A 14,769-nucleotide genomic window follows, 5' to 3' on the forward strand; every position below is an offset into this window, starting at 1 on the left:
GTTTGACATCGCTTTCGCGGGAGGACGCTACTCAGAGCACTCCAAGATTCGGAGAGTTGCCTCTTACTTTAAAGGGCATGCTCACACTTGGTGGTCCACGCTTCTTTTAAACAAGACTACGCCAGTTAAATGGCTGAAATTTAAGAAGCTTTTTATTTCTTCTTGGTTGACGCAAGAGTATGAACGCGATATACGAGCTACTTGGAACCATCTTCGGATGACCAAGAAAGATACAATAAATGCTTACTGTGAGAGATTCTCGAGCTCTTTTCTACCCGCTTCTTCATTCAAGAAGATCTCGTTCAGAGAACAGATTGAGCGGTTCACCTTGGGTCTACCTACAGAAATCCGAGATCGCTGCTTGGAACAGAAGTCAGCTTCTATTCAAGCGTTGATCAGTCATGTCTAGCGGGGCTTTGCCATTCACTCTGGCAATCTCACCTACCCCACAGATGAGGCCATGACACAACGAGCCGAACAGAGTTCCGAGAATGAAAGTAGGAAAAAAACAACCCAGAGAAAAAGGATGCATGACCCAAGATTACTCCTTCGGAGCGAGCTTGATTCATCAAGGAGGGGAAGTGCTTTGGATGCGGGGAACATGGACATATCTCCGCGAAGTGCCCTAAAAGGGCACAGAAAGAACAGAATGATAAGGACGACGACAGGCCTGAGAGTTCGAAAGCAGATGAGGAACGTGGACGAAAAGGCAAGATGAAAAAAGGACTGGTTCCAGATTGTGTGGGTACCGATCCCAACACCGTGGACGAGAGTACAAAACTTTGCCGAGCTTGGGGCAAAGTGAAACATAAAGAGGCCCTGATCTTCTTTGATGGAGCAGCCAAGGCCAACTTCATTTCACCGGAATTGGCAACGCGGCTCGAGATCACTCCTGATCGGATGGTACCACTTGCGGAGGCAGTTCTAGCGGCACCCGGCAGGGACGTAGCCATTACACCTGTCATTGCAAACTTAGGTTGCATTGTCAGGGGTATTTGGGGCATGAGGACTTCTTCATAATGCCTTTGACGGGTTGTCATGTTCTCTTAGGGATTCCTTGGTACCCCAAGAACAACGCCGTGGTCGATTATCGAGCTAGGAAAGCGACTTTGACTATAGAGAAGGACAGAACCATTGTACTTGATATTAAACTAAAGGGCGAGTCTGTCCCTATTGTATCGGCTTCGGCCATTTCAAATTTAATGAAATCCAGTCTGTTTGTTTACTCCATCTTTATGAAAGAATTGAACGATAAGGATAGGACAAATATGTCTAAACTTGATAAAGAACGCCAAGATTTTCTCCACTCTCACGCCGATTGCTTCTCAGAAAGCCTACCAGGCGAGTTACCACCTGCTCGTCCTGAAGATCATACCATTGATCTGATACCTGGAAGCACACCACCGAACCGGCCACTTTACCGTGTGAGCCGAGCACAGAATGAAGAGATTATGAACCAAGTGAAAGACCGCTTGGAAAAGCGTCTTGTCCAACCTAGTACTTCACCATATTGCTCTCTAGTGTTGTTGGAAAGATGGATCTTGGAGAATGTGCATCGATTATAGAGCTCTCAACAAAATCACCATCAAGAACAGATTTCCAATTCCTAGGATCGATGATATACTCGACAGGTTACAGAGATCCTCGTGCTTTAGCAGGATTGACCTGAAGAGTGGATATCATTAGATCACGAACGCGGCGGGAGACGTCTATAAGACAGCTTTTCGAATGACTTTTGGGTTATTTGAGTTTTTAGTGATGCCTTTTGGCTTAACCAATGCTCCTGCGACATTTAACCGGATGATGGAAAAGATTTTTCAAGAGTACAGGCTATTTGTTGGCACTTTCTTTGACGACATCATTGTTTTCTCCAAGAATGAGGCAAAACAAAGAGATCATCTGCTTCAGGTCTTTCAGGCATTACGAGATCACAAGTTAGTGATTAATGCAAAGAAAAGTAAATTTTTCCTACCAGAGATACACTTTTTGGGACATATTGTCTTAGCAGCAGGAGTGACTCCCTTTCAGACATTGAAAGAGAAATTGACTACAGGACCAGTTTTGACTTTGCCGGACTTGCAGAAGTCATTTGAAGTATATTGCGATGCTTGTGGTCGTAGTCTGGGTGCGGTCTTAATGCAAGAAGGCCATGTAATTGCTTATGAGAGCCGATTGTTCTCAAGGCTGGAGATGACAGCACAGATTTATGAGAAAGAGCTTTTGGCGGTTATCCAAGCTCTTACTCAGTGGCGGCATTAGCTACTCGGAGCGGATTTTACTATCTTTACAGACCATCAGACTTTGCGTTACTTCTTGTCACAGAAGCAGCTATGGGAAAAGCAGATGCGGTGGGCGAACATCTTGTCACAGTTTCACTTCCAGATTGTCCACGTTCAGGGACAGAAGAATATGGTGGCAGATGCTTTGTCTAAAAAACCGTTGGTTCTGGCTATTTCGTGATACATCATAGCAGCTTCGAGGATATGGTCGACCAGTTTGCCACAGATACAGATTTTGCAGATATTTTCACACGAATATGGGATGGGGAGACAGTAGCAGGATAATCCATTCGGAAAGGCTACTTGATGAGAAGAACCATGTTATGCGTTACACGGCCGTTGAGGGAAAAGGTTATGACGGAATGCCAGTGTCCACCTTTACGGGTCACCGCGGCATTGCTACCACCATGAAAGGGGCAGAGAGATACTTCTTTTGGCCGAGACTCAAAAAGGATGTGGAAGAGTTTGTGCGCAGTTGCTTAGTATGCCAGAAGGTCAAGTTTGACAAGCATAAGGCACAGGGATTGTTACAGCCTTTACCCATACCCACCCACCCCTGGGAAAGTATTGCAATGGATTTCATTTTTGATCTCCCAAGAACACAGAGTGGTCACGATGGTATCTGGACTGTTATTAACAGATTTAGCAAACACGCTCATTTCATTCCAGTGAAGAAAACAGTCAAGCCGGATAACTTAGCGAGACTGTTTGTGGCCCAGATCTTCAGATTACATGGCATGCCTAAGACGATTGTCTCCGACAGAGACCCCAGATTTACGAGTTTGTTTTGGAAGGCAATTTGGGAGAACATTGGCACGCGGTTGCAATTCTCTTCATCGTTCCACCCGCAGACTGATGGGCGATCCGAGATTGCAAATTCAGTGATTCTAGATTTATTGAACTCTTATATCTCATATCAGAAGACTCAATGGGAAAAGTATCTACCTTAGGTGGAATTTGCCTACAATAACACGATACACCACGGGAAGGCGCCATTTGAGATTGTTGAAGGTGCTGCGAAGGTTCCTCCCTTCCTAAGCACGAAAGATAAGATTTTTGAAGCGGATGAATATACGCGAGACTTGGATACGGCTTTTACCAAGGTTCGCGAGACTTTGCAGAAGTCTCAAGAACGACAGAAAAAGGAAACAGATCGCCATCGTCGCACTTGAAATTGAAGGAGGGTGATTAGGTGCTCTTACGTTTTGAGAAGGCACGCCTAAGAAAGAAAAAGGGAAAGGAGAGGCTTTTTCCAAAGCTTAGTATGCAATACTACGGACCTTTCCAGATCACTGAAAAGATAAATGATGTCTCCTTCCGGAGGAAACTGCCAGATACTTGGAGGATTCACAATGCATTTCATGTGAGTCTCTTGAAACCTTTTAAGGGTAATGTGCTTGATGATAGGGAGCCTGATGAGCAACCCGAAGTGGATCTGAACAGATTTTGGCACATAAGGATACGAAGAATGAAGGTAAAGTCCGAAGACGGTTCTTGATTAAGTTCAAGAACTATCCTCCATTGGATGCGAAGTGGATGGAGGAGGAGGACCTAGCAGATACTCCTCAGATTGTGAAACTTTACATTGATGCTTTTGGTTTAGCATAGTCTACTCCAAGTGGACCCCAGAATTCAGCTTGGCCGGAGATCTGGTGCAGTGGGATGCACAAGAGGGGAGTCACTCCGCTCCTTTGTCAATAGATGCCTTGATTTAGATACTAGAATCACTGATGTCTCTTTGAGCTTCAGGGATACTGAAAGCTGACAATATTCTATTGTATGACTTTATGAAATGGAATTCTTGATTATGATACTGATTTGTTCTCGACTTCTTTTAAGTGCAAGAACTGATAGACCAAATGACTGCAACATTTTAGTCTGATTGATCTCGAATAGACATGGTTGCAATAGGGGTTAGTCAATCGGACATCGATGAGGTCCCGATTGGACCTAGATGCAATTGCTAGCTACATTGCCGATAAATCATGGTCTAAGATCCGAATGGATGTTGAATGTCATGTGATGTCCTGTGATGTCTAGTGATGTCCTGTGATGTCGTGTGATGTGACTGTCGATTGGTACATGTGCTAGATGTGTGTTCCTAGTACGTAGGTACTAACAGTCAGTGTCTGCTAAGACGGTTTATGGCTTCTGTCTATTTTGCAGGCGTAATCGAGGGCGATTACAATGGTTTCAAGAGGGGGGTATGTCACAACGCGATGACGTGTCTGCCTAAGAGCATGCAGGAAACCCTAACCCTGATTGCTACTGAAAACCCTAATTCTGCAAACCCTAACCCTAAAATTTGCCAAGAACCCTAACCCTAACCCTAACACTAAAACCTGTCCTAAACCTAACCCTAACCCTAGCAACAAAAAAGCAGATTTCTGAAAAATGCGTTGGCAAGCTGACCTGTCACCGTACGGAAAAAGCAAGCTTTTCAGCCCTCCAAGGGACGCAATTGGTGCTTTTTCTCTGCGCTTTGGCAAGGGGAGAGAGAGAGAGAGAGAGAGAGAGAGAGAGAGATTACTTGCTTTATTTTTATGAAACTCTCTTGTGAGAGAGAGAGAGAGAATTTTTAGCTTTTGATTTGGAAGCTTTTGGGGCTCTGCTTTTCGGCATCCCTTGTAAAACTTTAAATAAGTGGTTTAGGGCTCACTCTGTAGAGCATCTGGACACAGAGTCTGAGAGTGAAACCCTAACCGCTCTCTTGTACTTTGACATTGATTCATACATAAAGAAATACCGAAAGCGGCGCCAGTCTTTGGGGCCAATATCTCTCGACACGGAAATCCACCGGGCCAATGCAAATCTATTGTGATCTGTGAATTGTTTTGAAGTGGTTATTTGGTGCTGTTGTGATTGATTCTTGACTTGGAGTGTCCAAGTCTGTTACACGATCTATCCAAGATAGATTCACTCCTCCCACTCTGCGGTCCAAGCGAGAAAAGGCCAGGGTGGAAACGGAGGCCAAAATGAGCCCGAATCAGAAGTCTGAGAAAGCGAAATCGGAGAAAGTGAAATCAGAGAAATGTTGCACTTGATGTGAAAATTGCCCGAAAAGAGGAGAAGGAAAGCGAGAACAACACGTGCTATATAGCACAAACCGTAGAAGACCGTAAGGACCTATTATGCAGATAACGGCATGGACATAATTTTTGCACAAAATGACGAAAGAGCCTACGTAGTATTGCCTGTAGTGGAAACGGAGGCCAAAATGAGCCCGAATCAAAAATCTGCGAAAGTGAAATCGGAAAAACTGAAATCCGAGAAAGCGAGCACACGTGTGATGGAGCTGCTGGCGACTAAGCCTGGGAGGACGCAAGCTGCTCTCATACCAAGTGTTGGAATTAGGGTTGCAGGAAAACACACACAACTTGGAGAAGATGTCACATAGTGATGACGTGGCTGCCCTAAACCCCTAAACCTAAATGCAGGGAAACAGAAACCCTAATTTCTGCCAAAAACCCTAATTTTGTCCTAACCCTAACCCTAAAAATCTGGAACCCTAATTCTGCCAAAAAAAAACGTAACCCTAATTGCTGACGTGGCACTGCCGTACTACTGACGTGGCACTCCCGTAAAAAAGCGGCGCAGTTTCCGGCAACAAAAAGCAAGGCAGATTTGCGTGGAGTTTGCTTTTTACTGGCTACGCAAGTTGAGAGAGAGAAAGAGAGGGAAGCTCTTTTTGCTTTTGCTTTATTGAGGCTCAAGAGAGCTTGAGAGAGAGAAAACCCCTTTATGCTTTACTTTACAAGCAAGAGAGAAAGAGCCTTTACTTTATTTTTAGGCTTTTGATTTTTTCAGCTTTTGGGGCTCTGCTTTTGGCATCCCTTGTATCGTTAAATACGTGGGTAAGCCACTCACAACTCAAAGCATCTGAATGTAGAGTCTGAGTGTGAGCGCCTGCCCGCACTCTTGTACTCTGAACACAAATTAATACAAAAAGAAATACCGAAAGGGGCGCCAGTCTTTGGGGCCAATATCTCAAGGCACGGAACTCCGACGGGCTAGTGTTGAATCAATTGTGAACTGTGAACTGTTTTGAAGTGGTTATTTGGTGTTGTCGTGGTAGATTCTTGACTTGGAGTGTCCAAGAGTGTTACAGTGGTATCAGAGCACAGCCAATTTCTCTTCTACGGGAAATTTGATCCCAAATTTTTTTTTCCGCGGCACCTATTGCTTCACGCAAGGATCAATCAACTCCCTCTGCATCCGGAGATGCGGCAAGGGATCACAATGAAGATTCCGGCAAGGAGTATGGCCCGCCTCGGCCTACTCAGGCGGAGCGTCGAGAGATGGAGCGTCGTCGATTGATCGGCGATGCAACAAAGATGATGCTCAATTTTGCGAAGGACCCAAAATTTGCAAAATATATGAGCGAGACTTCTTTTCAGGAAGTGCATGCGTAGTGGCAAAAAACCACAACACCACCCCCAAAACCCACTCTCACTATTTTGTAACTGATTGGTCTCATAGGTCATTTTGGCCTTTTGAAGACGTTAATATAACATTTCATTTCATTTCATTTCTCAAGAAACCTTCTCCTCACAAGAAATGTTCAGAGAAGGAATTAGAAGAGGTGGTTGATGCACGGATTGCTCAGCTTTTTGACGCGCAAAACAAAGCTAAAAAGCACGGCAAAAAGCAGAAGAAAGGCACTGACTTCCCGGGCTATTTGGGTCATCAGTCGACATTTGAAAAGGCAAAGAAACAGAAGAAGCGTGTTCGATTTGAAGGAGTACCCAGTTCTTCTTCTTCTTCTTCTTCTTCTGACAATTCTTCTAGCTCATCTGACTCGAGCGAAGAAGACCGCAAAGGCAAAAAGAGAAGCAAGAAACAACGCTTCGGAAAGGGCAAGAAAAAGGCAAAGAAGTCTAAAACTCGCCCAGTGAGTGACAGTTCTACAGAGGACTCGTCTACAGACAGTTCAGACTCTGACGACAGCAACTTTTATGCAAAGAAGAAGAATTTTTATAAAGCCAACCAATATAACTTTCTGGAAGATAAAAGCAAGAAGGTCCGAGAGTTTAAGGAAGGTGGACACTCAATTAAATTTGACACCTTTTCGGAATATAGAGACGCTTCAAAGGCTTTGTCTTTTGTACAGAAGTTTGACATCGCTTTCGCGGGAGGACGCTACTCAGAGCACTCTAAGATTCGGAGAGCTGCCTCTTACTTTAAGGGGAATGCTCGAACTTGGTGGTCCACGCTTCTTCTAAACAAGACTCCGCCAGTTAAATGGCTGAAATTCAAGAGGCTTTTTATTCTTCTTGGTTGACTCGAGAGTAGGAACGGGATATCGGAACTGCTTGGAACCATCTGCGGATGACCAAGAAAGATACAGTGGACGCTAGAGATTCTGGAGCTCTTTTCTACCCGCCTCTTCATTTAAGAAGATCTCGTTCAAGGAACAGATTGAGCGGTTTACCGTGGGTCTACCTACAAAGATCCGAGATCACTGCTTGGAACAGAAGTCAGCTTCTATTCAGGAGTTGATGAGTCATGCGAAACGGCCCTAGAATGATGGGCGTATATACAATGCACGGGAGAAAAAACCTCCTAGTGAGGGAAAAAATGCCCCGGCCGTCCTAAGTGTGTTCACACACATCACTACCACATGTATATGGTAACACACTAGACATCAGAGGGGGGAAAATGCAGTGTGACTAGGACCAAGCTCTCCTTGAAAACAATTCACAAGGTGTTCATCAAATGTCTTTAGATAGATCTCAGATACTACAGCCATATACACGAGCCATACACATCAAGAGATCATGGGCTGAAACGCAGTTCCTTGCAAACTCAAAGCATTTCACTTTGGAACACATTCCCTCAATTTTTATTAGTGAAAAAACCTTCCTTAAATCTATGGGATTCCTATCAAATTCATAAAATTAAACAATTTTCGTTTTTTAAACACACCCCCAAGATTCCACTGACATACTTACAGAGAATATTATTGAATGCATTGAAAATTGATTTCATAAAAGAAATATGGTGTGAAGGAGAACGCTCCACATTCTCATTGAAAGGACAAAAAAACTCATGCTTTGAATGCTGAAAACAAGAAAGCCCTGGTATCTATGTTGCCAAAGCTTGTCGTTGTTTTGCTGGGCTACATGTATTGAAACTTCGTAAAGAGTAATATTCCCAGAACTTTTGAGGCACATCCAAAACCAGGCCATTGACAAAGGCGACCAAACTAAGAAGCGCAACAATACAACAAATGCAAGTTGTAAATGGCAAACCTTCAAGAAGCAATATCCTAGATACAGATTATTTGCAGAAAATAAGAGAACGTTACCTTTAGAAAAACTTTGGAAAACTTAGAGGGCCACTCCTCTTTATCACTTACTGCAGACCTGAACAAATGCCTTACATTAGACATTTGGATGGACCACCAACATTAGGCTAATGCCTATCCTCTGTGAAAACAATGATGACACAGTTCCCCCTGACACACAATGTTTTGCATTCAAATCCAATTTGCATATCTTCCTTTGCTCTTTTAAAAGCTCATGGTCTCTTTCCAGTAGTGCAGTTTTTTTTTTTAACGAAACTCATAAACAATATCTGTTTAGTAAATCTTTACGACTTAATGACTACAAAAGCGAGACTAACATTAAACACCGCCTTAACTTACAGTGGCCTATTATGTTACTCAATCCGCACATCTCAAAAACTGATTACCGTTTGTATTTGGTAATCTCTTTGCCCTTGATACTGAAAGCCCCTGTCATGCCTGCATTAATAGAAATGTAACTTCAGTGTCTGAGGTTGATCAAGGCGTTCCTTAGACTCATTGCACACCATAGATGGATTGAACTCTTAAACACCAACAAAACCTTAACTACAAGGCCAAAGCCTAAAGTTTAGAACCAACAACTGATAATTCGTACTTCAACAACACTAGCAGCAGGTTGTTTTGTAGCAGGCCCTCTATATGATCCTCTTCATGCTTTTCTGAGCTGTCAGTTACAAAACAACCTGCTGCTAGTGTCGTGGAAGTACGAATTATCTTTTGTTCGTACAGCTCAGAAAAGCATGAAGAGGATCATATAGAGAGCCTCTGTTTGAGAGTGTGCCTCTGTTTTGTGCCAGCACCCACCCACTTCTTGAAAGGACTTGCATTGTTTTATTTTTGAAAGAGATTGCAAAACTTTGATTAGCATTGCGAGCACATAATCAATGCTAGTAATATCAAGAAGACTAAGAACACCGCAATCGAGAACAACTCTCCTTCATTCCTTACCCAAAACCCATAATTGAAGGTCCTCTCAAGGACTTGAGGTTACAAGAACCGAAATTGACCTTCAAAGTTTTGTTTTTTTGATAGTTATAGGGAAATTTACCATATTGTCATACTCTTCTAGGAAGTACTGATTTATCTCCCATAATAAGAGAAGCTGACTTTGTCTTTAGATCTGTCTTCTCTGTACACAGCAAAGCTATTAATCTCTCTTGCTCTCTAAATTCATTCCTCTTTTCAGTTAGAAACAAATGGGTGGTGGCTCAGGGTGTCACAAACTGATGACGTGGCAATCAATGACCAGCTAGATGAGAAAGAGAGAGAACTGCTGAACTGATGATGTGGCAAGACTGAACGGTGGCCAAGATTTTCCGCCGCAAATCACGGGGATGTTGGCATGGCAACCGAGCTGCTTTTTGGGCGGGGTTTATGCTTCACATTATGAGCTTTGGAGGCGCCAGTTCTGTTTTTAGGCACGTATTCTTAACAGAGCTTGCTTTTGAGGGTGCCAGTTTTTGTAGCTTTTGCTTTTAGCCACATTGCCTATAGGAGAGTGCCTTGGAGTCCTCTCGGGCAAATTAGCACATGGTTGCACAGTTGCAAAGAGCAACTCCCCGACACTTCTCCTATGTAACTTCCTGATATAGAAAAGAAGTATTGAAAGGGGCGCCGGATTAGGGGCCAGTGTATCTAGGTAGAGAACTATGCTCTACTGTGTCTCGACTCAAGTTATTTTAAAGTTCAAGTGTTGACCACCTCGCCAATGGCTTGCCGGTTATAGTAGTATTAGTGTGTTGACCGCCTTGCCACTGACTTGCTAGTTACAATGGTATTAGAGCTTCTCTATTACGAAGGAACCGATCCGACTTTTTGCAACACACGCCGTGGATTCAGACAAAGAAATTGACAAGGAACACAACAACAAGGAAAACCTCCAAGCTCATAAGAGTCCAAGACCGCCATCATGGTAGCTTTCCAAACCGCATAGTTGTCTCCATTCAATTGTTGATCCGAGGGAAAGGTAGGGAGTGTAGGTATCTTGATTGGTTGATCACCTACGCCAGAATAGAACTAGGACCAATCTCCCCATTCCTCATTGACAGTGGTCTCACCGCTGCCAATCCCATCCTCATGATGTATGGTGTACTTTGTCACCACGGGCTGAATTGGTTTCAGAATTATCACTCCTCTCCATGGTGTTGAAGAATTTAGGCATGTGATAAGGCTAGATCGAGGTAGAGGTTAAAATCTGAAAATCTGCCCACTACAGCCAAAATCAACCCCAAAAGAGTGAAAAACACAGAAAAAACAGCAAACTGTCACGTGACACATCCAACCCTATGTGTCCGTGGACAAGCTACAGCATGATCAAGGTTAAGTCAGTCCAGTCAGTCTAGATTTAGAAGTGATCTAGCACTTGTGTGAGTCTATTCGTAGACCGTGCATGCCCAGTCACTTAGCATAAATGCATATCCTCTGGTTGCACACAGCATGATCATCAATATTCCCTTCAGAATCCATCAGATTCAATCAGGGGAATTTTCCAGAGCATTTAGCCTATTTTCCCTATTTTTGGTATTTTCACTTATTATTTTTAAGTGACTTCCCAACAAAAGTAGGTAGGGCAATTTTGTTAAGTTAATATATAAGCAAACCCAAGTTAGCACTTTCAGGCAGAAGAGGCAGCAGGAGCACATGCTCAACGGGCATTCTTCTCAGCAAGAACCCTCAAGCGCCAAGCTCCCCCATAGCCTAGCGTTTTTGGATTGGACAACCTCGGCAGTATCCCCCAAAGATCCGGCGTATCAGCATTGCATGTGTCGCCACCAACACAGAGCCCTAGCGTTTTTCCCTTGCAGTCATTGCCAGCAATCCAGGTCCCTGGCGTTTTCTCCCATGATCGCCATCTCCCCCAGATAGCTAGCAGTTTTCACTAACGCTAGAGGAAGGCATCAACGTTTTTGGTTTTCAACCAATCCTCAGCAGAAGCAGATCAGCGTTTTTGGTTTTCAGCCATTTCGCATCAGATGCAGCGGCGTTTTCAGCTTTGAAGACGGTAGCAGATTCAGCACTAGTTGGTTGCAGAAGACCCCCATTTTCAGCCCTCGAAAACGCAGCCAAAACAGTCATTTTCAGCCACCGAAACAGCCCCGAAATTCAGCAGATAAAAGATCACAGATTTCAGCCCTAAAGTCGTCGTCATCATCACCGTCGTCGTCATCGGCATAGTCCCAGATTGCATCAGTCCATTGCATCGTCATTGTACCACTTTGTGCAATCATAAGTAGACCACTCTCGCCGACGAGAGTGGGGCCTTCGGAGGAGGGTTTTACGTCGTCTCTGGTGTCGTATCTCTCCTCTCTCTATCTCTTTCACTTTGTTCGTGATCGTAGCACTTTCCATTACGAACGGAAGGCTCTCCCTTCCATAAGAACTAAAAGGAACCTTGAGCACAGTTTTGGAGCACTCATCTTGAGCAAAGCGCAAACAATCATTCCGCTGCACCTAACACAAACCATCTCTTTTCGTCGCGAAAAAACAGCACCACAAACTCGCACAAATCACCGATCTGATTCGAGAGCACGCCGTGGCTCTGATACCATGTCAAAGGTGCAACGGAAAAGGGTAAATCGGGTGATATACTTGTCTGCAACCGTGAGCAAACCACCTCTCTGTGAGACAGGCAGCCAATAGATCTCGGATCTATCGCCATGGATCTCCTCATCGTCAAGCTCCTACCACGCGCCGCCCACCGAACGAGCACCGAAACACACCACAGCTAGTGGCACACCGAAGAGGGTGTGCACGTTGAGGAAGGGGAGCGCTAGCAAGGGAAGATGAGATTGCAAGGTAAAAACGCTAGAGAAGTTCAGATCGATGTGGATAGAGAAAACGCTAGAGAGAGGAGAGTCGCCGGCACACCCAAAATGCTACTGAATAACATACCAAAAGATTCAAGGGGGGAAGGGGGGTGTAACAGACTTGGTCACTCCAAGTCAAGAATCAATCACGACAGCACCAAATAACCACTTCAAAACAATTCACAGATCACAATAGATTTGCACTGGCCCGGCGGAGTTCCGTGCCTAGAGATATTGGCCCCAAAGACTGGCGCCCCTTTCGGTATTTCTTTATGTATTAAATCAATGTTCAAAGTACAAGAGAGCGGTTAGGGTTTCACTCTCAGACTCTGCGTCCAGATGCTCTGCAGAGTGAGCCCTAAACCACCTATTTAAAGATTACAAGGGATGCCCAAAAGCAGAGCCCCAAAAGCTTCCAGTTCAAAAGCACAATACTCTCACAAGCCCTCTTGAGGCTTTACAGTAACATAAAGCAAAAATCTCTGTCTCTCATGCTCCCTCTCACACACTTGGCGTGGAAAAAGCATCAAAAATTACGTCGCCCAGAGGGTTGCTTTCAGCCCGCAAATTACGGAAATCCGTACTGCTTGCCACGTGGCATTTCAGCCACCTATTTTAGGGTTCCCAGCCACATTAGGGTTTCAGCCAGCAGTTAGGGTTTCCAGCCACATTAGGGTTTCAGCCAGCAGTTAGGGTTTCCAGAAATTAGGGTTTCTGGCAGAAATTAGGGTTTGCAAGAATTAGGGTTTCTGGCAGTTTCTGCTCTCGATAGCCCCGTCATCACTTTGCGACATACCCCCCTCTTGAAAGCATTGTAATCGCCCTCGATTACGCCTACAAAACAGAAAGAAGCCATAAACCGTCTTAGCAGACACTGATTGTTAGTACCTATATACTAGGAACACACATCTAGCACATGTACGAAATCGACAGTCACATCACACGACATCACATGACATTCAACATTCATTCGGATCTTAGACCATGATTTATCGGCAATGTAGCTAGCAATCTCATCTAGGTCCAATCGGGACCTCATCGATGTCCGATTGACTAACCCCTATTGCAACCATGTCTATTTGAGATCGATCAGACCAAAATGCTGCAATCATTTCGTCTATCAGTTTCTGCACTTAAAAGAAGTCAAGAACAAATCAGTATCATAATCAAGAATTCCATTTCATAAAGTCATACAGCACAATACTGTTAGCTTTCAGTATCCCTGAAGCTCATAGAGACATCAGTGACTCTAGTATCTAAATCAAGGCATCTGTTGACAAAGGAGCGGAGTAACTCCCCTCTTGTGCATCCCACTGTACCAGAACTCCGGCCAAGCTGAATTCTGGGTTCCATTTGGAGTAGACTATGCTAAACCAAAAGCATCCAGATAAAGTTTCACAATCTGAGGAGTATCTGCTACTTCCTCCTCCTCCTCCATTCACTTCGCACCCAATGCAGGATAGTTCTTGAACATAACCAAGAACCGCCTTCGGACTTTATCTTTATTCTTCGTATCCTTATGTGCCAAAATCTGTTGAGGAACAAGGATCTCCTCATTTTCTTCCACTTCGGGTTGCTCATCAGGCTCCCCATCGTCAGGCACATCACCCTTAAAAGGTTTCAAGAGACTCACATGAAATGCATTGTGAATCCTCCAAGTATCTGGCAGTTTCAATCGGAAGGAGACATCATTTATCTTTTCAATGATCTGGAAAGGTCCGTAGTGTCGCATACTAAGCTTTGGAAAAAGCCTCTCCTGTCCCTTTTTCTTTCTTAGGCGTGCCTTCTCAAAACGTAAGTAAGAGCACCCAATCATCCTCCTTCAATTTCGAGTCGCGACGATGGCGATCCGCTGCCTTTTTCTGTCGTTCTTGAGACTCATGCAAAGTCTCGCGAACCTTGGTAAAAGCCATATCCAAATCTCGCGTATATTCATCCGCTTCAAAAATCTTATCTTTCGTGCTTAGGAAGGGTGGAACCTTCGAAGCAGCTTCAACAATCTCAAATGGTGCCTTCCCCGTGGAAGAGTGTATCGTGTTATTGTAGGAAAATTCCACCAAAGGTAGGTACTTTTCCCGTAGAGTCTTCTGATCCGAGATATAAGACTTCAATAAATCTAGAACCACTGAATTTGCCCATCAATCTGCGCGTGGAACGATGACGAGAACTGCAACCGCGTGCCAATGTTCTCCCAAATTGCCTTCCAAAACAAACTCGTAAATCTGGGATCTCTGTCGGAGACAATCGTCTCAGGCATGCCATGTAATATGAAGAACTGGGCCACAAACAATCTCGCGTATATTCATCCGCTTCAAAAATCTTATCTTTCGTGCTTAGGAAGGGTGGAACCTTTGCAGCACCTTCAACAATCTCAAAT

At 44.2% G+C, this 14,769-nt stretch overlaps 1 protein-coding gene across 1 annotated transcript in view; it reads right to left on the reverse strand.

Annotated features, from left to right (window-relative positions):
- Positions 1-14,769, reverse strand: part of LOC147432319 (formamidopyrimidine-DNA glycosylase-like) — a 90,112-nt gene that overhangs the window by 22,544 nt on the left and 52,799 nt on the right. Inside the window, exons 2-3 of the mRNA XM_086492289.1 lie at positions 8,973-9,024; positions 8,587-8,644 (exon numbers count right to left, since the gene is read on the reverse strand). Of these exons, the coding sequence (XP_086348415.1) occupies positions 8,587-8,644; positions 8,973-9,024 (110 nt within the window). The remainder of the gene's footprint in view (positions 1-8,586; positions 8,645-8,972; positions 9,025-14,769) is intronic.

The sequence above is a fragment of the Adiantum capillus-veneris genome, chromosome 20 (genome assembly GCF_014529385.1).
Source record: "Adiantum capillus-veneris isolate H3 chromosome 20, ASM1452938v2, whole genome shotgun sequence".
Taxonomy (NCBI): Eukaryota; Viridiplantae; Streptophyta; class Polypodiopsida; order Polypodiales; family Pteridaceae; genus Adiantum; species Adiantum capillus-veneris.